Source organism: Pteropus alecto, unplaced genomic scaffold, assembly GCF_000325575.1.
Source record: "Pteropus alecto unplaced genomic scaffold, ASM32557v1 scaffold461, whole genome shotgun sequence".
Taxonomy (NCBI): domain Eukaryota; kingdom Metazoa; phylum Chordata; class Mammalia; order Chiroptera; family Pteropodidae; genus Pteropus; species Pteropus alecto.
Genome location: NW_006431079.1, coordinates 350,009 through 373,443, shown reverse-complemented (window position 1 = coordinate 373,443; position 23,435 = coordinate 350,009). Strand labels below are relative to the sequence as shown.

At 36.4% G+C, this 23,435-nt stretch overlaps 1 protein-coding gene across 3 annotated transcripts in view; it reads left to right on the top strand.

The window, feature by feature from the left end:
• The window catches only part of RIC3 (RIC3 acetylcholine receptor chaperone), a 42,768-nt gene that overhangs the window by 16,124 nt on the left and 3,209 nt on the right, over positions 1-23,435 (top strand). For all 3 annotated transcript variants that reach the window (XM_025038792.1, XM_006905613.3, XM_025038797.1), the window contains 4 exons: positions 5,184-5,413; positions 6,434-6,509; positions 9,089-9,182; positions 15,437-15,582. In XM_025038792.1, the coding sequence (XP_024894560.1) occupies positions 5,184-5,413; positions 6,434-6,509; positions 9,089-9,182; positions 15,437-15,582 (546 nt within the window). The remainder of the gene's footprint in view (positions 1-5,183; positions 5,414-6,433; positions 6,510-9,088; positions 9,183-15,436; positions 15,583-23,435) is intronic.

The following is a 23,435-nucleotide window of genomic DNA, read 5'->3' as shown; positions in this document are numbered from 1 at the left end:
CACCACAAAAAAATAAACCCCATACACGTTAGTAGTCACTCTCCTTTTTTCCTACCCACCCTAGCCCTGAAACCACTAATCTCTTTCTCTATAGATTTGCCTGTTCTGGACATTTCATCTTAATGAAATCATATAATATGTGGTCTTGCATGACTGCCTTTTTTTTTCGCATAGCATAATGTTTTCAAAATTCATCCATATTCTACCAGTACTTCATTCCTTTTTATGGCCAAAATCATATTCCACTGTATGGATATACCATTTCTGTTTATCCATTTGTTAGTTGATGGACATGTGGCTATTGTGAATAATGCCTCTGTGAACATTTTTATACAAGGTATTGTGAGAGCATATTCTCTGGTATATGTATATACCTGAGAGTAGAATTGCTGGGTCATACGGAAACTTTGTTTACCCTTTTAAGGAACCGCTAGACTGTTTTTCAAAGCAATTGTGCTATTTTACATTCCCATCAGAATCTGAGAGTTCCATTTTCTCCACATCCTCACCAACACTTATTATCTTTTTGATCACAGCATCCTAGTAGATGTAAAGTGGTATCTCATTGTGGATTTAACTTGCATTTCCTTGAAGGCTACTAGTGTTGAACATTTTTTCATATGTGTGTTGGCCATTTACATATTTTGGAGAAATGTTTATTAAGAGCCTTTGATTATTTTAAATTGGGTTATTTTTATTGTTGAATGGTAAGAGTTCTTTTATACTTTGGATATTAGACCCTTATCATATATGATTTGCATATATTTTCTCCCTTTCAGTGGTTTGTTTTCACTTTCTTGATGGTGTCTTTTATAGCACAAAAGTTTTTTTTTTTTTTTTTTTTTAGAAATTGACGAAATCCAATTTACCTATTTTTTTCTTTGGTTGCTTCTGTTTTTGGTGTCATATCTAAGAAACCATTGCCTAATCCAAGGTAGTGAAGATTTATGCTTGATTTCTTCTAAGAGTTTTATAGTTTTAGTTCTTATATTTAAGTCTGTAATTCATTTTGAGTTAATTTTTAAATTTAATATGGTGGAGTTAGGCATCCAACTTCATCCTTTTGCATGTGGATATCATTTGTTGAAAGACTGGATGACTTTTAAGGCGCCTTCTGACTGAAGATTTTGTGATGCCTTGTAGTACATTTGTTATTGTCTAAACAGGTAAATAGGGTTTCATATGATGGCTATCTTTTTCTCAAGAATACATTGCGTCTAAAAACAGGAATTGCCATTAGTTTTTATCAGTTTTCTCAGTTGCTTTCAAGTCTGTCCTCCTTTGACCTTTATGATACTGATTTGTTTCTGGTCCTCTGACCATCTGTTTTCTTTCTCTCTTTGCGTAGAAGTACACATATCCCTCCAGCCTTTTTGGTAGTAGAACCATTCACTTACTTATTTTAATCAGCTTTGTCACTTAGGTAGCGTAGAGTCTCTTCTCAAGCCCAGCTATAATCTAATAACAATTTCTTCTGAATGTGCCACCAACACCTGGAATTTAGCATGTGAAAAATGTGTCTTCAGTCTTCCCAGCAGAAGCTCTCCCAGTTTCTTCATTGTCTTCTCTTAGTATCTTAATCTCCTGACCTTAGAGTTATCTGACCTTCTCCCCTATTAGTCCTGTGTTCTGTTCTGTAGTAAATGCTGCTGATCATTACTTACATGGTAAGAACCTTTGAACCTATCCTTTCTTCTTTATACTATAGCCAGCACCTCAGGCCCTTGCACCTCAGAACTGAATTACTGCCTTGCTGATTTACCACACCCTGATTTCTCTCCATATTAGACAGTACCTATAGTCAATTGCTAGATTAATCCCCCTCTGACATCTTTCTCATTAAGTTATTTCCCTGATCCTGGACCCACAGTATCAAATTTATATACCACAAGTTAGCATTTAAATACCCCACCTCCACTTTCCTCTCCTTACTTCCCTAAATTGAGCCAAACTAATTTGGTAGTTAACCTGATTTATTCTTTGTTATTCTTCTCATCTCTTTCTCATTGCACACATTCTTCTTTCTTCCGGATGAGCCTGTGCTTCTCTGCTGTTCTGAGTCTCATTCCCTTCAATGATTGATCCCATCCGACTCCTCTCTTTTTTTCTTTTTGCATTCTTTCGGTAGACATTTATTTTGTCTAGTAATAAGGCCCATGATATCTTGCCCTTTTTTGTCGTTTGTTTTGGATATGCTACTTTTTAAAAGCACTATTCCATGTTGGAACTATTTTTTTCTATTTCGTTTATGGCTCTCCTCCTTTCCTCCCTGTAGCGCAGAGTGCTGAACGTAATGGCTGTCCAATAAATCTTCCTGGCTGACAGATCTATAAAAGTTTTGGGGGGAGATATGTAATATTTAGCATCATCATTTTTTAATTTTAGAAATGCAAAATAATGCTTTTTGTGCCAGGACCTGATTTTAATTTTTTGTTTTATGTCAAGTTTTGAAGAGTGTTCTCAGTACAATGAAATGAAGTTCAATATATTACTACAAATATTAAATCTAGTTTATTGAACACTAGCCACCCAATATATCTGATTCTCTCAAGAGAAAAGTTAGCTGCTTGTATGCTGGCTAGGCATTTTTTTGAAGGTACATTATAACCTTAAAGACAGTACTCACCATTTAATATATTTAGATCCTTGACACTTTAACAGCAACATAGTCACCAGCATAAGGAGTGGTGACCTGGTTTCTTTCTTCTATCTGAAGTTGTGCTTCCGTTTTTGACTTTCTCTTTAAAAGAAGCATTTCTTCTCATTATTTTCATGTCATCGTAAGTCAATATTGGGAACAAAAGGAGGAGTGGAGCTTGGGAGAGAGGATTCAAGGCAGAAGGCGGCTCCCAGGTGCAGTGGCTATCTGTCTCACCTCCCTGCCCGCGCTCCCTCCGTCTTTCAAACCTCAGGAGTAGATAGTTGACTTAAAGATAGTCCTTAGTTCATAGCTCCTTATTAACATCAGTGCAAAGTTTCTTTCTTGTTTTGTTATTTTCTTTTTAACACTTTCTCTTCAATCCACATGCCCATTCCCTTCTCCATTCATATGCACCCACTCTAATGTATTTGTTTTACATCCTTATACCTGTACATATTTGCTTGGAAAGATATGTAGTATAATTATGGGTGTCTTCAGCTTGCATAATGGTATTTGCTCATTTTTTTACTCAATGCTGTGCTTTTTAAGATGTACTCATGTTTGCTGTAGGTACATCTTAAGTGTGATTTCTAAAAACTACATAGAATTCCATATTTGTATCTACTCCATATTGTTTTTTTCCATTCTTCCAGTTATGGAAAGCAAGTTTCTTTAAGCCCACTGCTGCATCGTCATCACAGCAAACTTTCTCACATAGGTCTATAAAGTCTATAATTCAAATTTAGATATAGACAGCCTTACTTGAGAATTTCTCTGGAATTTATCCACCAAAGTGGGATTACTGTACTATAGGGCATACTTAATGTTGCTAGGTATAGTCAGATCACTTAATAGAATGGCTCTATGTTTCACATTCTTATACTCAGCCACAGTGCATGATGACAGTTCTTGCCTCCCCACATCTTTGTCAGTTATGGCTATTATCCACCATTCTAATTTTTCCCTTCTGATGGGTATAAGTGCTTTTGCATTGTTTTAAATTAATAGATTTCATTAGTTTTACTTTGATCATCTTTATATATTTTTTACACTTCTTAAAAATTATTTAAGCTTTTTTTCTGTGAGTTCCCCACACATATCTTTGACTGTATTTTGGTTGGGTTTCCTGTGATATTTACATTGAACTGTAGGAATTTCTTATCCATTCTAGGTATTTAATTTCTTGTTAATTTTTGATGTTGCAAAAGCTTTCCTTGTCTGTCATCTAAACTCTATTCATGGTAGTCTTTATTGAACAAAAAATATAATTTTGTTAGAATTCAAATCCAACAGTTTTTCACTGTATAGTTTGTATTTTAGTCTAATTTATGAAATCTTTCTGCTCTTAGTGTTTTCTGCTCTATAATTTTATCTCCCTCTGGTTTTTCCACACGAGCCTGTTTAGATAACCTTTCAAAGAGATATCTTCCTTTTTTTTTCACCTCTGGCTCTTAGTAGGACTAGTAGTTAGTGTTAATGTTTGGCTGCTTCTGATGGAGGAATAAAATGCAAAAAACCTGATACACTCTCCTTTTCTAAGCCCTGCTCTTCACTCACAGGGATGGGCCTGTGACCCTGTTTGTACTACATGAATCCTGTCTGCTTAGCTGCAACTGACTGGAAAGGGATGCATATCTATATAAGCAGGGTATTCAGAGTCTTCTTCCAAGGAATTTGGAATTATGTTGGCCTCTTGAAGGACATGCAAATGAAGGATTTTGGGATGACCATCTTTCTCCATGTCCTCAAGCTAATGAAATGGTCTACAGAGAAAGGAGAATGAAAAAGATATACATAGAGAAATAGAGAAAAAAAAAAAAGGCTTGTAGTCCCATAGAGAGGGAGAAAGATGAGACAGAATGTGAGAGTAGCTGTCCTGGATTCTGATGGCTTTCCAGTTTCTAGTTCTGTTCTCTTTGGAGACCAGATTGCATTTCCTTATCTGTATTAGTTAGAGGTAGCTAACTGCTACAACAGACTCTAAAGTGTATAATGGCCCTAACACAATAGTTTATTTCTCCTCACATAAACAGGTCTAGATGGTTCTAAGTTGTTGTGGTGGCAGCAGTAGAAAGCTCTGTGCCACACAGTTACCCAAGAACCCAAATCGATAGAGGCTCTGCCATTTTCATCACATGACTTCCAGGGTCTCCCCAGGTGCTAGGATCCAGCTTGCAGAAGGGAAATGAACAGGGAGTTTAGTACATGGGAAGTTTTATAGGTCAGGCCTTGAACTAGCTTATTTCCCCCACATTCCTTTGGCTGGAACTCAGTCACATGGTCATGTTTAATTATATGGAAGCTGGAAAATGTTGTCTAGCTGTGGACCCAAAAAGAAGAGGAAAAAATGAGTTTGGTGAACTAGAAATTGTCACATCATATTATCTGTGTGATACCGCTGTGTCCTTAAAATCAGATTCCCGTTTTTTCTTAAACTTGTTTGTGTTGGCTTCTGTTATTTGTACATCAATGCATGAAGTGTTTTCATAATAGCCGTATTTAAAATAGTAGAAGAAATAGACTGATCAATTTATTTTCTCAGGAAAGTTGGGTCGATTTCCACCCATGATGCATCATCAGCAGGCACCCTCAGATGGCCAAAGTCCTGGGGCCCGTTTCCAGAGGCCTCACCTTGCAGAGGCCTTTGCAAAAGCCAAAGGATCAGGCGGAGGCACTGGAGGAGGAGGAGGCAGTGGAAGAGGCCTGGTGGGGCAGATCATTCCAATCTATGGTTTGGGGATTTTTTTATATATACTATACATTCTATTTAAGGTAAGTGGAATTATCTTGATCATATTACATCAGTGACATCTGATACATATTACATCTAATATCCTAATAAAAACATTTCAGCATTAAAACCCTTTACAGTTAGTTTATAACCCTTTTTCAATCTGTCATCTCTTTAAACCTTGTCTCTTCTTCATAAGGTATTTAGGATAGCTGTTATCTCAGTTTTATAGATGAGAAAATGTTCACTCAGAGCTTAAATTATTTGCCCCAGAATTCACAACTTAAAACTGCGAAACCAGGACTTAAACCTGGATCTTCAAGTTCCAAATCCAGTTAGCGATAAAGTTCAAAGCCCCCACTTCTCCAATTTCTTTTTGACTGGGCATCTTTGCAAACCGAAAAGGCATAAAGCTTTTCTAAGAAGAGCTTTATTATTAGGATTGGCACAATGATTTCCAGGTAGCCACTGTGAGGCCAGATAATGACTAGTATCAAAGTCCATTTGTCCTCGCTGCACCACCCCCCCCCCTCACCTCCAGGAGTATGAAGTGCTGTTTTTAATATCTTCAGTAATTCTCTTGAAACAGAACTGAAACTATGCCTGATATTTCCTAGCTCTGGGGACATATGGTTTGGGTCCTTTACTAGCAGACTCCTAAGTTCCACCTCCAGGTAGGTTTTGCCAGGCCATGGGCCTAGACACTGTGAAGTGGAGGTAGGAGCTTCACTTTGTCCTTCTAGCCAGGGTAAGGAGTAAGTTCCTTCTTGCCCAGGAATCCTGCAGGCAGCCTGAGTTGAGTCTTAGATGAGCATGGGCAAGGCAGATGACCTGTAGAGAGATTTTTTCCTTGTGCCTTGATATTTTTTTAGTTGGAAACCTTCTATTGCCTTTTTTATTTTTTTGAGATGTTTCTCTAATGTTGCTATTTAATTGGATTTGATTTTTGTCTCCCAACCTTTTCTTTCTCTCTTTTTTTTTTTTTTCATTTAATATGAGGGGGTCCATGACCTTGCGGTTCTGAGTTGCTGTTGATGTGCTGTACCTCCTTCAATTCTCAGCTTTCAAAGGGGAAAACTGCTGCAGAGGATCGGAAATGTTCTACTGCTACACCTGGAAACACCCACAGAAAAATTAGTAAGTGCTGCTTTCAGTAGAGTTACAAGTTTTTATTGAGTCAGACAGCTGGACAGTCTGTGGCTCTGTCTTAAAAGCATTTCTCAAACGTTGCCCCAAATTAATCTGATGCCACTTTTACCTTAACTCTGGGAGTTCTCAAAAGTTTCCATATTCATGTTGGGCTTTTAAGGAAAGATAGTTACAAAAAGTACAAAACTGCCAGTTCACTTTTTATATGTTAACAAATTAATATTTCACATTTGGAATAGGTTACTTCTCATTTCCTAACTTCAGAATATTGGTAGCAGATATCTTTATTTCGCAGATAGGAAAAGTGAGGCAGAGAGATTCAGTCATTGCCAAAGTCAGTTATTAGATCTAGGGACTGAGTTTAACCCTTCTGGCTCTTTAAACATGATCATCAAATATTTACTAACTAACTAAAATATTCTGTGCTCCCTGGGGAAATGAAATATATATGGCATTGTTCTACCCTCTAAGAATTTGTAGTCTAGCATGGATGTCAGAAAAAACTTGTCAAAAGTTTACTACCTAGAAAGAAAGGATTTGATGAAAGCCTTATAGGAAGTCATTTCTAGCTGGGTGTCCATGGAGGAGGACCTGTCAGATAGATGGCATGGCTCGAGTGGGACATAGCCTGACATAGGGCAGCTGTGAGAAAGAAGGCCTGAAGAGTAGGTAGGTTAAGCCATATTATTGAAGGCCTTGGAGGCCAAACTGCTTTATCCTGTGGATAACGAAGCCTCAATCTTTAAAAAAAAAAAAAAAAAAAATTTAGCAAAATGAAGCAAGGCTGAACCACGGAAGCATCTGCCCTCAGCTATAATTGGTTTTTGAGTTTACTCCAGATTCTCTGTGGAAATAGATATTCCAGTTACATTCTGCATCCTTTTTGGAAATCTTAAATATTTCTTTAAGAAAGCTACTGTGTTCTTAATTGAGATAGTGTCTAACAGTGATGATAAATGTATCAGTAAAATAATTTTTAAAAGATTAATGGACTCTTTAATAAGTAGCAAATTCTGTATCTTGTCACATAATGCATTTAAAACAGAAAGCAGTAAATGAATTCCTAAGAGCAGCTGCTTTGTAACATAGTAGCAGTTATATATCAGCTTCTTTGCCTTCAATTTTGAGTCATGAAGAAAATAAAAATAACTTAAGCATTTATGTGGCACAGTCCTCTACAGACTTTATAGATGTTAACTGCACAAGTAAGAATTTGTTCCAGAAGTATTAAAAGGTCTTTCATGTATTACATTTACAATGACTCTAAATATTTCTGAGTATGAAACAAAAACTAGGTTATCTACATAATGAACATTTTATTTTCCTACTGCGTTAAAGTTCATTTCATATATGGATTTAATGATTTATTTTTTCTGTTCTAAAATTAACATTCATTTTAATGTTAGTTTCAATAGATAGCTATGTTCTCTACTGACCCTTGCTGAGAAAACTACTTCTGGAAGGGAGAATTATAGCACTTCATTCCACACTACTTGGGCAGAAAACCTTGGGCAGAGAGATCTCAGCTCTAGTTCAAGACTTCCTCAGTTGAAGAAGCATAACATTTAAACTGTTGCCTTCCTGATATGTTTTCAGCCTTAGGTGCAGGTAAAATATTGTTCATTTCAGGGCCTTGACTCCTTTTTTAAAGTACATTGCAGGTTTGGTACTTTACCCTTCAGCATCATTTGGATTAAAATAACCAAGAAGGGAAACAACCTAGTTTCCATCGATAGATGAATGGGTAAAAGGAGATGTGGTACATATATATACAGTGGAATATTACTCAGCCATAAAAAAGAATGAAATTTTGCCATTTGTGACAACATGGATGGACCTAGGAGCTCTTATACTAAGTGAAATAAGTCAGACAAAGACACGTATGATTTCACTTATATGTGGAATCTAAAAAAAAAAAAAATGAACAAACGGTATACAACAGAAATAGTCTCATAGGCATAAAGATGGATGCCAGAGAGGAAGGGGGTGTGGGGAAGAGCAAAAAAGGTGAAGGTAAATAAGAGGTACAAATTTCCAGTTATAAAATAAGTTACGGGGCTGTAATGTACAGCATAAGGAATAGAGTCAATAACATCATAACCTTGTATGATGACAGAATATTATGAGACGTAGCATGGTGATCACTTAAATTAGGTATATTAATGTTAAAAAACTGTTGTACACCTGAAACTAATATAATATTGAATATTAACTATATTTTAATAGAAAGAAAGCAGGAGAGAAGGTATATTTATCTTCTTCATTTCTTCTTGGATAACTGTGTAGGGGTATGCTTTTTGTTCCAAGGTATTTTCTTTCCTGGTCCTGCTGTATCCCTTTGTGTAAGAGAGTGATTTGTTTATCACTCACTAAATATCCTTAGTTCTTGGTGCTCAGACAACAGTACCTTTTGTATCCTGATTGGATTAGCTAGAGAATCTCTTAGTCTCTTCTCTGAATCTCAGGACCAGCCTGGATTACTACAGAGTGTCACAGCCAGCCATGTTTCAGAAAAGAGCTTAGGGAGCTGTGTTTGATGGTTCTTAGATTGATGCCTTGTTTTTCAGCCAATTTTGAGCTTATTCAACTGCAAGAAAAACTGAAGGAGACAGAGGAAGCCATGGAAAAATTAATCAACAGAGTGGGACCTAATGGTGAAAGGTAGGTTTTCAGGACTCAGAGTATTTCCCATTTAGAGAATCAGCTCAAACTTTAGGTTTTCTTTGATTTCTGGGCCAGTTACTTTCATTTTAATTGTCATTTGCATATTATTTCTCATGTAACATTTCCATTTTCATGCTATCAAGCAATCTCAGTTTTCAAGAGCATATGTTCAGTGTTATACCCATTATTGTGAGTAGCTTTGTGAACAAATCCTTCAGAGTCAAATAACTAGCTTTTAAGGAAGACAATTTCCTGGCTTTCTAAAAGCATAATTTTAAGTAAAGCCAGATTATTAAATGTTATGCTTTCTACTTGAGACAAAATGAGAGAATAGAGCAAGTATGATTAGATTAGGCATTTTGTGTTTTGTGTTTTCTATGCCTGAACAGAGTTATACGTGTAAAGTAGGTATCAGGAGCCAACCTAGCCCCTTAGGATGCCCCACAGGAAAGATTCACTCCTCTTGCTACAAGCTGGCCATGGATCTGAAAAGGTAGCTTCAGGAGTTGATGGAAGCTGGCAACAACTATGAAAACATGGATATAAAAAGGCCAGGAAGGAAAAACCAGAATGTGTGATTGAGAACAAAGAGGGCTTCCATTTGAGCAAGGCCTTTCTGACAAGAATGGAAGAACGGGAGCAAGAGGCAAAATCCCATGCAGGAGAATATGTTTAAATGTCCCTCCTGTTGCTCTGTGGACTCACTGTGGCGTCTTTGCCCCAGAAGCTGCTGCTCCCCCTTTGCCTCTTGTTTGCCATCCCTGGTGGTACTGGTGCCCCAGGCCCTTTTCTTTGCTCTCTGGTCCCAGTTTTCCCTTTCTTTGGCTGGATAGGAGAAAAATGAACATCTTCAGATTGCAGTCTCTTGTCTTGGCTTTTCCCTGCAATGTCTACAGTGCTGTGAAAAGACATTTATGACGATGAACCTTGTCTATATGAGCACAGGAGCCTTGACCTTCTTTTGGTCCAGAAAGCAGAGTGACTATCTGGAATGTTCCCCAAAGTGGTATAGATGTGTGCCTATCTATACATATCTGTGTGAATGTGTAATATTTGATATTTATTGAGCACTTAAGTGAGAAACAAGCTCTGAACTAAATGCTTTTTATATACTATCTAATATATGAGAATTTATGATTGTGACTAAACCAATTTGTGCAACCATATGTTTCTGATCTTACCTGCCCTTACCCTGTGCCTCTCAGGGTGGGGAACTGCCAGGCTTTTATTGACCCTCATGCCTCAAAAAATATCTGTACTCTGGCCCTGGTCCATTTGAAGCCCCAGAAGACACCTAAGGGTCATGAAAGCCATAGATGAATACCTATGGGCAAGGCCTTCCACCTGGGACACCCAACCCTTGAGCCTTAGAATAAGAAACCACATGAAGGTATATCTTCTCACTATTACTCAGTCCCATTCAGACTCCCTTAGCTCAAATCAAAGAACCTCACCATCCCGTCCATGTGTACCATCTGTCCGCTGCCCAAGCTAGGAACACAGTACTGTAACCTTTAACCAACTCTTTGTCCTCTTTGTGCTGGGATTACTCCTCCATGTTTTATGTGCAGAGGCAGAGGAGTTGTCACCAACCTGTACCTGGAGTTGTGCCATCTCATTGTTTCTGGGGCCACAGGTCCTAGTTCACAATGTTTACTTCTCATAAGATGCTGGGATGTGGTGTCATTTCAGCCTGTCGCGTAGTGATGGTGTGTAAAACATACCTCTCAGGAACTGGGGAACAGTTCCTTTTCTCCTGAAAAGAGCATAGCATGTGGTTCTCTTTCCCAAATTTCTCATTTTCCAGTACATGGAGATGTGACGTTCTCTCTGACTCCTTAATCCAACACCTTTTATCCTGACAGGTAGGCCCTAAGAGACTTCAACCTTGAAAACTGCAAGGGCTAGGTAGCTCCATATTTTGCATTTTCTTTTTAAACTTATATCCTTTAACCTCAATTTCTGTGGCATTCGTTCTTCTACAAGTCTGTGCTTCTATGATTATTAGAACCCAAAATACTCCAGTATTTTTTTTGTCAGATCAAGATTTTCATGTTTCCAGGCTTCTAGGGGTCAAGGAGAGGATTTAAGACAAAATGTGTTCATTTGCAGCCTTCTAAGTCTTTTTATGTAATGTGCACTCCATAACTAAGATTTTGCTTAAAATTTCAGAAATATACAATTACAATTTCTGAAATTTCATCTTAATGCTATATAAGAATCAAAATATGGGAAAGGTTTTTAATATCTAATAAAACTTTTCACACAGCTTTCACTTGTGGGCAATATGTGAACATGTGTTTACATATATTGTAATGAAGCCTCCTGAAAGGTTGATATTGTGCCATATATATCTGATATTAATATGTGAACATGTGTTTACATATATTGTAATGAAGCCTCCTGAAAGGTTGATATTGTGCCATATATGTCTGATATTAAGTACAATATCCAAGGACACAAAGGTTAAGGATCTAGAAATCAGAACTGAGGTGTCCTCATTTATGTCCTTATGATCAGTAAAATTTCCTTCCTAGAGAAGTGAGAGTGTCCACTTGGCCGCAGACAGCCCTGACAGGCATGTTGAGTATGTGTTGGGGATGGTAGATATCTGGCATGCATTTTTGGGATAGAAACCCTTTGAGAGCAGGATTTCTCAGTTTTGTTCACTATGTTCAATAGTAGGTACTAAGTAAATACTATTGAAAAAGAGTAGATACTCATTTTTGATACAAGCATTTGCACATCTATTATCATGGTGGAAGAGTAAATCGTGGCCATTACTAATTGAGATTCTTCTCTTCATATCCTGACCTCTATATTAAGGGGTCCTACTAGACATGTCTCATAGATACCTACTCTTATCCCCATCAAATGATGAATGTCCCTAGAATAAATGAATGTCCAAAATGGGACTCATCATCTACTCCCAGCTGAACCTACCCTACCTTTACTGTTCCCCATCTCAGCAGATGGCTCCACCTTCTACTTAGTTTCCCAAAGCAGAAATTAGATGTCATTCTTGATTCACCTTTTCCTTCACTTCCCATATCTCATCAATAACCTTGTCTTGTCGTTTCTTCCTAATTAATAAATATGTTTCCCTGCAAAAGACTCTAATCTCTCCTAGGGCAGGGATTATGCCCACAGCCTAGCACAGGCCCATAGTAGGCTCTAAAAAAGCATTAGATGAAATGAAAAAAAGAATGAGTGAGTGAATGAATCAGTACCTTTACTTTTGACATAGGTCAGAACTATGTGTCTCATGTGTTTTTTTCCTCTAATTTTGCCTCCCTTCAGTTCACTTTCTGCTTCTCAAACAGATGGGTTATGTATTTTATTTTAATCCTTCAATAGGTCCTTATGGCTCTTGATAAAGTACAGACTCTTTAACATGGCTTACATGGTCCTAAGTGACATGGCCCTGCATATCTCTATTGTTTTATCTTCATCACTCTCTCTACCTGTGGTCCAGCCACACTGACTGCTTGCTATTATTTAAAACAAGTCCCCAACCCCGTAGGTTGTGGACCCGTACCAGTCCGTAGCTTGGTAGGAACGGGGCTGCACAGCAGGAGGTGAGTGGCGGGCAAGAGAGCAAAGCTTCATCTATATTTGCAGCCATTCCCCAGTGCTGGCATCACCGCCTCAGCTCCACTTCAGATCATCAGGCATTAGATTCTCATATGAACACCTGTCCCTGGTGCCAAAAAAGGTTGGGGACCGCTGCTCTAAAATACCTGTACACTTTTGCTTCTAGGATTTCGCATATATTTTTTTTCTTTGCTTGGGTGTCTCCACCCACCCCAACTCACAGGCACTTATTTTAACTTTCATTTGTCTTATAGGTCTCAACTTAGATATCATTTTCTCTGAGAGCCCTTCCCTCAACCCAAACTTGGTTATGCATTCCTTCTTTGTGTGCCTACACCACCTAGGTTTGTTGGATATTATAAGCATTGCATTACTTTCTGATCTTCTATTAACTTTTCTGTCTTCCCTAATGTCCTGTAATGTCTTCTTGAAGACAGGGACTTTACATTGTCCAAATTATATTTCCAGTGCTGACATATTGACAATGTCATTATATTTTGAAAAAAATGAATGAGTTAAATCTAAAGACAGTACTTTAAAGCAGGCTTTTTTTTAGCAATAATAAGAATATCTTCCTTAGTACCTATTTTGATTTGCTCTGTACATCCCTATATGGTTGTCAGTGGAGGTATTATTTCTGTATAAGGAACTGCATCTCAGAGAGAAAGTGTTCTAGGAATGTGTATTAGTTTTCTATGGCTGCTGTAATGATTTACCACACACTTAATGGCTTAAAACAACACACATTTATTATCTTACAGTTCTGTATGTTAGAAATCCTACATTGGGCTAAAATCAAGGTGTTGGCAGGATTGCATTTCCTTCTGGAGGCTCTGGAGGAGAACCCGTTTCCTTGCCTTTTACAGATTTTTGAAGCTGCCCACATTCCTTGGCTCATGGACCCTTTTTTCCATGTTCAGAGTCAGCAATAGTAGGTCGAGGCCTTCTCACAACATATTACTCTGACCTCTTCTGTCTCTTTTTCCACTTTTAAGGACTTTGGTAATTATGTTATGCCCTCCCAGATTATCCAGGATAATCTCTTTTTTAAGTCCTTCTGATTAACAACCTTAATTCCCTCTGTAGCCTTAAGTCTCCTGACATATAAGGTAACATAATTATAGAATTCAGGGATTAAGATGTGGACATCTTTGAGTGGGCGGGGGGTGGCGGGAGAGTTCCTCTGTCTTACAGCATGTCTTATGGAAAAAGGGGAATCTGAATAAGCCTCACATGGTGGAAGGGTTTCCTCTAGCAGAATTTGAGGAAAGAATGTTTCAGAGGGAAAGGGTAGCACAAGTAGCAAACAAGGTGAGAGAGTCAAGGCATGTGTTTGGAACAGCAAGTAGTCCTAAGTATCTGGAGTGGGGTAGACCAGGGATAGGGTAAATGAGTAGAGGTAAGTCATGAAAGAAAAGAAACAGAAAAGTAAATGGGGGCCAGACTGGAAGGCCCTGAAGGGTAGGCCGAGAAGTTTGGAATTCATTGTCTTTACAGTAGGTGCCACTTAAAGGCTTTAGAAGAAAAATGTCATGATCTGCTGCACTTTAGAAAATTTACCCTTATAGTGGGATCAGTTAATATGAAAAGTTTTCAGATCAGGCTTCACTGGATTCAAGATCCAGTTTTAGGAGAAAGTACACTTGGCCCAGCTTGGGTCCTGTATGCATATATCACTGAATCAGTCAGTCAGCCAAGGTGATGGAGTGTGATAATTGGCCATGGGCCACATTGCTACCCTTGAAGGAGAGGTGAGGAGATGGATGGCTTCACCCTAACCTTTGTACTGTGAGCAGAAGAGGGTTTGGTTCTCTAAAGGAGAAAATTACTAACTAGGTAAGCACAATGAAGAGGAAAAGAAAGATAAAGATGAGTTGGAGACTTACAGCCCAAACTGGAAGGAAATTATGGCATCAACTAAGATAAAAAACACAAGACAAAGAAAATAAGGCTTGGGATAGGGGTTCTCACTTCAGCTTTGAATATGATGAGGTGCCTTCAGAACATCCATATATAATATACAGTAGCAATAGGAAATTTGGGTATTGAGGTCAGAACAAAGGACTCAGTTTTGGAAGTCATTTGGCTGGGCTTAAGAGAGAAGGACCTGGGGAAAGATGAGACCACCCAGTCCTTGAGGCATATTGTACTGTGTGGCAGTAGCCTACAGTCTTCTCCTAATCTGAACTCTGTTCTAACCATGAATGGCGTGGTTAGAAGCTCTCATCCTTTCTGTGCTTAACTCCTGGATTCAGAACTCAGATGATTTGTGTAGGTTTATAGCATTCAAAAACCTGATGAGTTTATCTTCTGATTTGACCTTTTATTTTTCTAGCATCTTGAAATCTGCCATACCTAACCAATCCTAGCCTGCCTGCTCATGCAGCTGCTCATGTTCCTTCCCCTCCCCCCGGCAAAGTGGGCTGTTGTAAGAATTAAGGGCTACACAGAGTGAATGAGTGGCTGTGGCAAGTCAGGGCTCCTGTACCGATGGAAAGAGTAAAGCTGTAAGAGGCCTCATGAATGTAAGATATTAGCTGAATATGGAACAGATAGGCTTCTTCAGTTCATAGTCTGATGGGTCACAGTGGCATTTATGTTCATTGCCTAGGAACACTTACCACTAAATGGCTCAATTATCTGATATTTCTAAGCAGAGCACAGACTGTGACTTCTGACCAAGAAAAACGGTTGCTGCATCAGCTCCGAGAAATCACCAAGGTCATGAAAGAAGGAAAATTCGTTGACACATCCACTCCAGAGAAAGAAGCTGAGGAGGCCCCTTACATGGAGGACTGGGAAGGTAAACAATGTCTTCTCATTTGTTAGCTGTCAGCCCAGAAAAGAGATCTTTAAAAAATTTTTAAATCATCTTTATTACTGAAGTATAGTATATATACAATAAAACTCACTAATTTTAAGTATATGGTATGATGACTTTTGACAAATATGGAGAGTTGTATAAATCATGATATAGAGCATTTCCATCATCTCAGAAAGTTCTCTCCCCCTTTGCAGCTAATTCCCTCCTCCTGCCCATGGCAATAACTGGACTGCTTTCTGTATAAATGGATCATAACTGCACATGCTTTTTTGGCCCTGGCTTCTTTGATTTAATGCTTTTGAGTTTCATGTGTTGAGTGTATCAGTACTTTTTTTTTTTTTTTTTACTGCTGAGCCCTGTTCTATTGTGTGGCTATACCATGATTTGTTTCTGCATTTGCCAGTTTAAGAACATTTGGGTTGTTTCCAGTTTTGAGCTATTATGAATCAAGCTGCTATGAACTTTGGCATACAAGCCTTTGGACATATATTTGTATTTCTCTAGAACATACACCTAGGAATGAGATTTCTGGGTTTTATGGTAAGTGTATGTTCAACTTTATTAGAAATAGTCAACCGGCTTTCCAGAATGGCTTTCCATTTTGCCTTTCTACATGCAATGTATGAGATTTGTAGTTATTCTATATCCTTAGTAACACTTGGTGTCGTCAGTCTTTGTAACTTTAGCCATTTTTGTGAGTGAACAGTAGTATCTCAGTTGTTATTTTAATTTGCATTTCCCCGATGACTAATAATATTGAACATTTTTTCACACGCTTATTTGCCATCTGTATATCTTTGGTGAAGTGTCTGTTCATATTTGCCAATTTTTTAATTGGGTTGGTTGTGTTCTTACTGAGTTGTAAGAGTTCTTTATATATTCTGGATATAAGTTCTTTCTAAGATGTATTTTGCAAATATTTTCGCCTATTGTATGGCTTGCCTTTTTATTTTTTTAGCATCTTTCAAAGAACAGAAGTTTTTTCTTTAAAGTTCAGTTAATTTTCTCTCACGATTCACATTTTCGTGTGTTTAAGAAACCTTTGCCTAACCCAAGGTTTGTCTAACCTATGTTTTCTTCCAGATATGTTACGGTTTAGCTCTTACATTTAGACCTATGATCCATTTTGAGTTAGTTTTTATATATGAAGTGAGGTGTCAGGACTGAGGTTTATTTCTTTTCATATTGATATTCAATTGTTCCACCCTATTTTGTATAATTTAATTATCTTGGCATGCTGGTTTTAAATCAGTTGACCATGTATGTATGGGTCTATTCTGGATTCTCTATTCTATTTCATTGCTCTATATGTCTATATTTACACTAGTATCACGATGTCTTTAGCACTGTCTTCATATTAAGTCTCGAAATCAGGTAGCACAAATTCTTCAACTTTTTTTTCCTTTTATTTCAAAATTATCTTAGTTATTCTAGGTCCTTCACATTTTTATATAAATTTGGAATCAGTGTGTCAGTTTCTATGAAAAAGCCAGATGGGATTGATTGGCATTACATCGAATCTTTAGATCAATTTGGAAGAATTGACATCATAACAATATTGAATCTTCCAATCCATGGACATTTTATATCTCATTATTTTTTTGGATCCTTAGTTTCTTAGTGTTTTATGGTTTTCAGCATATAGATCTTGCACATGTTTTGTAAATTTATCCTTAAGTAGTTTATATTTTTTAAAGATATCAGAAGTGATATTTAAAGTTTTTAATTGCTTATTGCTACTATATAGAAATATAACTTATTTTTGTATTCTGACCTTGTATCCTGCAACATTTCTAAACGTACTTAGTTCTAGTAGCTTTTGAAAAAAATTTCTTAAGATTAAATTTCATAGAATTTTCTGCACAGACCATCAAATTGTGAATGAAGACAGTTTTATGTCTTCCTTTCCAATGTATATTATGTCTTTTTTTTTTCTTGCCCTGTTGCACTGGCTAGAAAGTCTAGCACAATACTAAATAGAAGTGGTGAGAGCAAACATCCTTACTTTTCTGATATTTAAGGGGAAAGCACTCACACATTCTCTATTAACATATGAGCCGTTGGTTTTTTCATGGATGTTGTTTTTCAGGTTGAGGAAGCTTCCTTCTAGTCATACTTTGCTGAGAGTTTTTAATCATGGAGGGATATTTTTGTTAATCAAGTGAGATGATCATGTAATTTTTCTGTCTTACTCAGTTATATATGGTGAATTACATTGATTTTTAAACATTTAAATAACTTTACATTCCTGGGATAAATTCTACTGTCATGATATATATGGCTAGATTAGACTTGCTAAGGATTTTTCATTTCTTTGTTTATGAGGGATATTGGTCTGTGGTTTTCCTTTCCTGTAACCTCTTTGGTTTTGATTTCAGGGTAATGCTGGCCTCATAAAATGCATTGAGATATGTTCCTCATTCTATTATGTGGAAAAGTTTGTATAAAATTGCTATTATTTCTTCCTTAAGATGGAACTCTCCAGTTGATACCATCTAGGCCTGGAGTTTTTTTTGTGGGAAGACTTATGTAACTATGAATTGAATTTTTTTTTTTTTTAGCAGATACAATGCTATTCAGGTTATCTATTTCTTTTTGACTAGGCTTTGATAGTTGTATCTTTCAAGGAATTTATGTATTTCATCCTAATTGTCAAATTTATTAGTATAAAGTTGTTTATAACATGCCCTTATTATCCATTTAATGTATGTAAGATCTGTAGGGATATACCCTGTTCTGTTCCTGATATTGACTGTTAATATGGTCGTTCTCTAATTTTTTTTCTTATCAGACTGGCCAGATGTGTATCAACTTCGTTGATTTTTTTTTTTTAAAGAACTACACTTTGGTTTCATTAGTATTTTTTTTCCTATTTCATTGATTTCTGTTATTTACAGTTTCCTTCCGTCTGCTTACTTTACATTTAATTTGCCATTCTTTTTCTAGTTTCTCAAGGTGGAATCTTGGATCTTTGATCTTTTTTTTTTTCCTGCCATTATTTCATTAATGATCTCTCTCCCCGTTTCTCCAGTTGCACGTATATTAGACCTTTGATATAGGTCATGTATGATCTGTTCTTTTTTTCAGTCCTTTTCTTGCCATGCTTAATTTTGGATAATTTTTTCTTGCTTTGTCTTCAAATTTATTAATCTTTCGTAGTATAAATCTGCTCTTAATCTCATTGATGTATTTTTCATTTTTCTTGCCATTTTTATTTAAATTTATTGTGGTAACATTGGTTATTAACATTATATAAATTTCAGGTGGACAGCTTTGTAATACAACATCTGTATACTCTATTGTATGCTTACCACCTGAAGCCTAGTCTTCTGAAAATTATGAGGCATATTTATAGCAGCTTTTAACAGTCTTGGCTGCTGATTTTATCATCTGTATAATTTCTTGGTGTGTTTCTAGTGATTATTTTTTCCCTTGTTATGAGTCCTAATTTCCTGCCTGTTTTGCATGCCTGGTAAATTTTGACTGGATGATAGAGTATTGCAAATTTTCACTCTTGGATGCTGGATGTTGTGTTAGTGTTTTAAATAGTGTTGGACCTTTTTCTGGCACACAGTTAAGTTACCAGAAATCAGCTGGTCCACATTAAGGCTTGTTTTTAAGATTCATTAGGGTGGGTCCAGAGGAGCCTTTACTCTGTGGTTAATTTAGCTCCTCTGTAAGGCAGTACCCTTCTCAGGACTCTATCTAATGCTCCACAATGTCTTTTCTCTCTGGCTACTAGGATCGTGAACTACTCTCAGCTATGTGTGAGCTTGAGTAAATTTTAGGCCTAATGTGTTTAGTAGTTCTTTTCTTGGCCTTGGGTAGTTTTTTCCCATGTATGCACAGATCAGAACTCAGCTGAAAGAATGAAGAGTTTCCTCTGAAGATCTCTGGAGCTCTATCTCTACGAAGCTTCTTTCTTTCCAATATTTTTCCCTGTAAATTCTAGCTGCCCTGGCCTCCCTGAACTTTAATCTGTCTTCCCAACACAGTAAGACCACTGGGCTCTGTTTCCCTTTTCTCGGGGATCATGCTACACTACCTGTTATGTAAATGTTGGAAAATTGGTTCTTCCTATGCTTTGTTTGGTTTTCTAGTTATTTAATATGAAGAATCCCCATGCTTCTATTATTGCCAGAGCAGAAGTAAGAGCTTACACATTGAACAGCAGAATAATTCCTGCTATACTAAATAGTTAAGGATGTAGGAGAGGAACTTTAAAAACTAGAAAAAATGGTTGCAATTATATACTGGCTTTTTAGCAAGACAAGACTTTTTAAACATAAGAGCAATGCAGAATTAATTCATAATAAAAAAAACTCAGAAAAAAATATAAATAGAGAATAATTTGCTCAACTTGATAAAAAGAATCTACAAAAACCTACAGATAACATATTTAGTGGTGAAAGATGGATGCTTTTCCCCTAACATTGGGAACAGGCAAGGATGGCTTCTCTTATTCAGCATGGTGCTGAATGTTGTAGGTAGTGCAGTAAGGCAAATTAAAGGGGAAAAACCATACAGATTAAAAAGGAAGAAACAAACTTGTCCCTGCTTGCAGATTCTATGATCACCTATGTGGAAAACCCTGAGGAATCTATTAAACTCCAAGAATTAATAAGTGAGTTCAGCAAAGGTGTAGGACACAAGATAAACATACAAAAATCAACTTTTTGTAATTCTGTATAAACAATGAACACATTGACATGAAAATTAAAAATTTGACATCAAAATTAATTTTTAATCATTCAAAAAAAAGTGAAACACTTAGGTGTAAATTTAACTGGACTTGTGGGCTGAAAACTATGTAACACTGATGAAAGAAATCAAAGAAGGTCTAAATAAATGGGAAGACATGTATCCATAGACTGGAAGACTCAAGTTAGTACAAATATCTATTCTTCCCAAATTGACGAACAGATTTAACACAATCCCCATCAAAACCTCAACAAGAGATTTTGTAAATGCAGACGAGATTATTCCACAATGTATATGGAGAGGTAGAGGAAACAGAATAGCTAAACAATTTTGGAAAAGAAAAAGTGTGAGGAATCGTTCTACTTGATTCCAAGTATTATTTTATAGCTACAGTAATCAAGACCATGTGGTATTGGTACAAGAATAGACACACAGATAAAACAAACAGAATAGAGAACCCAGAAATAGACCTATACAGATATGCACAACTGATTTTTTTTTTACAATTCAGTGGCGGAAGGATAGCCTTTTTAACAAATGGTGCTGGAGCAATTGGATATCCATAGCAGAAAATGTGGTTATAAAAGGGCAACATAAGGGATCCTTGTGGTGATAGAAATATTCTGTATATTAATATCCTGATTGTGATACTGTAGTATAGCTTTGCAAGATGTTACCATCAGGAGAAACTGTGTAAAGGGTACATGGGATTTCTGTATTTCTTATAACTACATGTGAATCTACAATTATCTCAAAATAAAAGATTAATTTTTTAAAAAGCAATGCAGGGAACTGTAAGGAAAAAGATAATGTAGCTTGAATACATAAAAATTTTACCTTCTATAGATCAGAGAATACCACAAAGTTTAAAAGCCAACAGTAAACTGGAAAAATATTTGTAACAAATGTGACTGAAAAGTAACCTTTAATATATAAGAAGTTCTATAACTAATTAAGAAAATAGTGATATCTTCCTATACAAGCAGTGCACAAAAGAAAAATGCAACTGGCTACAAAATATATGAAAAAGTATATCAGTCTCACTGGTAATCAAGGAAATGAAAATTAGAATTCCATTTTTCCTCCAAATTGCAAATGTTCAATGTATAATCCTGTTCCCAAAGACAGTAAAATCTGTATCACATTTATTTTCTAGCTACCTCTTAAGTATTGTGAAATCAGCTGTAAGTAATATTAATTTTTAAGGATATTAGCCTTTTCTGATTTTTTAACAATGGCATTAAATTTCTAACCACATTATCAGTAATTATTTATTTTATATTGATAATTCTTACTCATTGTTTACCACTTTCTTGTATACAGTATCTTTTGTGAATTTTTGTTTTTGATTTTTTGTATTTATCAGAATACATTCTTAATTATCCCCCCCAATATAGAGTGATGTACTTTGAGTACTTGGATATCTATATATATCGCTTACCTTTATGCAAATAATTGTTTGGCTAGATGTAAAATTATATGATTGTACCATTTTCCCTTATAAGTCTGAAAACATTACTTCATTCTCTACTTTCATTTAATGTTGAAAATGAAAAATGTTATCCTAGTCTGATTCTGTTTTACAATAGGCAGCCCGTTTTTAGTTTGTTTTGTGTGTGGAAATTTGTATTCTTTTTATACTTAAAATTTGAATTTGGGCAGGTTCATTTGCCAGGTTCATTGGTATATCTGAGTATGTAAGTTTTTCCATAGTTTTTTTTTTACCTATCATTTAGTGAGTCTTTTCTCTCTGAAGACTTGAGTCTTTCTTCAGCTTAAAGATATTTTCTTTTATAATTTCTTTGGTTGTTGTTTCCATTTAACCTAATCTGCTTTCTAATTCTAGAATTCCAGTAATTCTGAGTGGATATCCTGGGTCAGTCTTCCATGCAGCTTTTTTCTCACTTTCTATTTCTTGGTCATTTTTATCTTTGTCCTAGGAGAATTCCTTAACTTGGACTTCTGATATGCTAATTTTTTAACCATGTCCATTTCAATCTGCTATTTCTCCCTCTATTAAGTTTAAATGTTTTTTGGAATTATAACTGTGTATTTCGAATAGTTCTTTCTTATTTCCTATTTGCTTCCTTTTGTATATTGAAGCTTGGTTGGTTTTATCAGTATAATATCCTTCTGAATATTACTGAGAATGTCAATTTTAAGTTGACTGACATTAACTCCTGTTTCCTGCATCGACTGTTTTTTAGGGACTCTTTACATGGTTTGCTTAGTTTGGTTTCCCTGTTTTGAACTGATTTCCTCCTAGGACCAGTGAGTTTTTGTTGCTTGCTCATATTTTTAATGAAGTTCTTGAGTAGCCAGTAATGTTGGCTGATACGGGCTACCTCAGCAGTTGTGTGTCACTATTTGATTTTCCTCAGCAAGCTTCCCCACCTTAAACAAAAGAAGATTAGATAGCCATGGAATTCCAAAGGTAAGCTTTATTCTTGGTGTGGGAAGATAGGAACACGCCAGAAAATGGATTTAAGTATTCAGTGGCTGGTAGCTAAGTAGCAAGTAAGCTTCCCCAACCCCTGCCATTAACAGAGGAAGTGGTAAGGGCCTTGGGTAGCTAAGCTCCATTTACCTAGCATTCCATCCACGGTAAGTTAAACATAGAAATAAAGACTGCATTGGCAAGATCCTTAACATACTGCTGTCAGTGATGGTGAGGACAGTTTTTTACATCACTGGTAGGACTAAAAATTTATACCATTCTTCTGGAAAGTAATTTGGCAGAGTGTAAAAAAGGCTTTTAAAATGTCCATTCCCTTTGGTCTAGTTTTCATATTTCTAGAAATGTATCTTAAAGAAGTAGGGAAGTAGACATGGATTTATATTCAGAGATCTTAACTGCTATGTTACTTACAAGGGAAAATTGGAAAGACTCTAAATGTCTTACAGAAAAGGCATGGTAAATCATATCAATTATGTAACTATGATGGGATGTTTTACAGCCAACTTTAAAATGCCTAATGACATGGAGAAATCTGCTTATGATGTAATGTTGACTGAAAAAGTAAGAGTACAACATTTATATACAGTACCATTCTTTATTTAAAAAAAGTATGTATATATGCTTATATATAATAAAAAGGTCAGAATAAATACAACAAATTATCAGTGGTGAC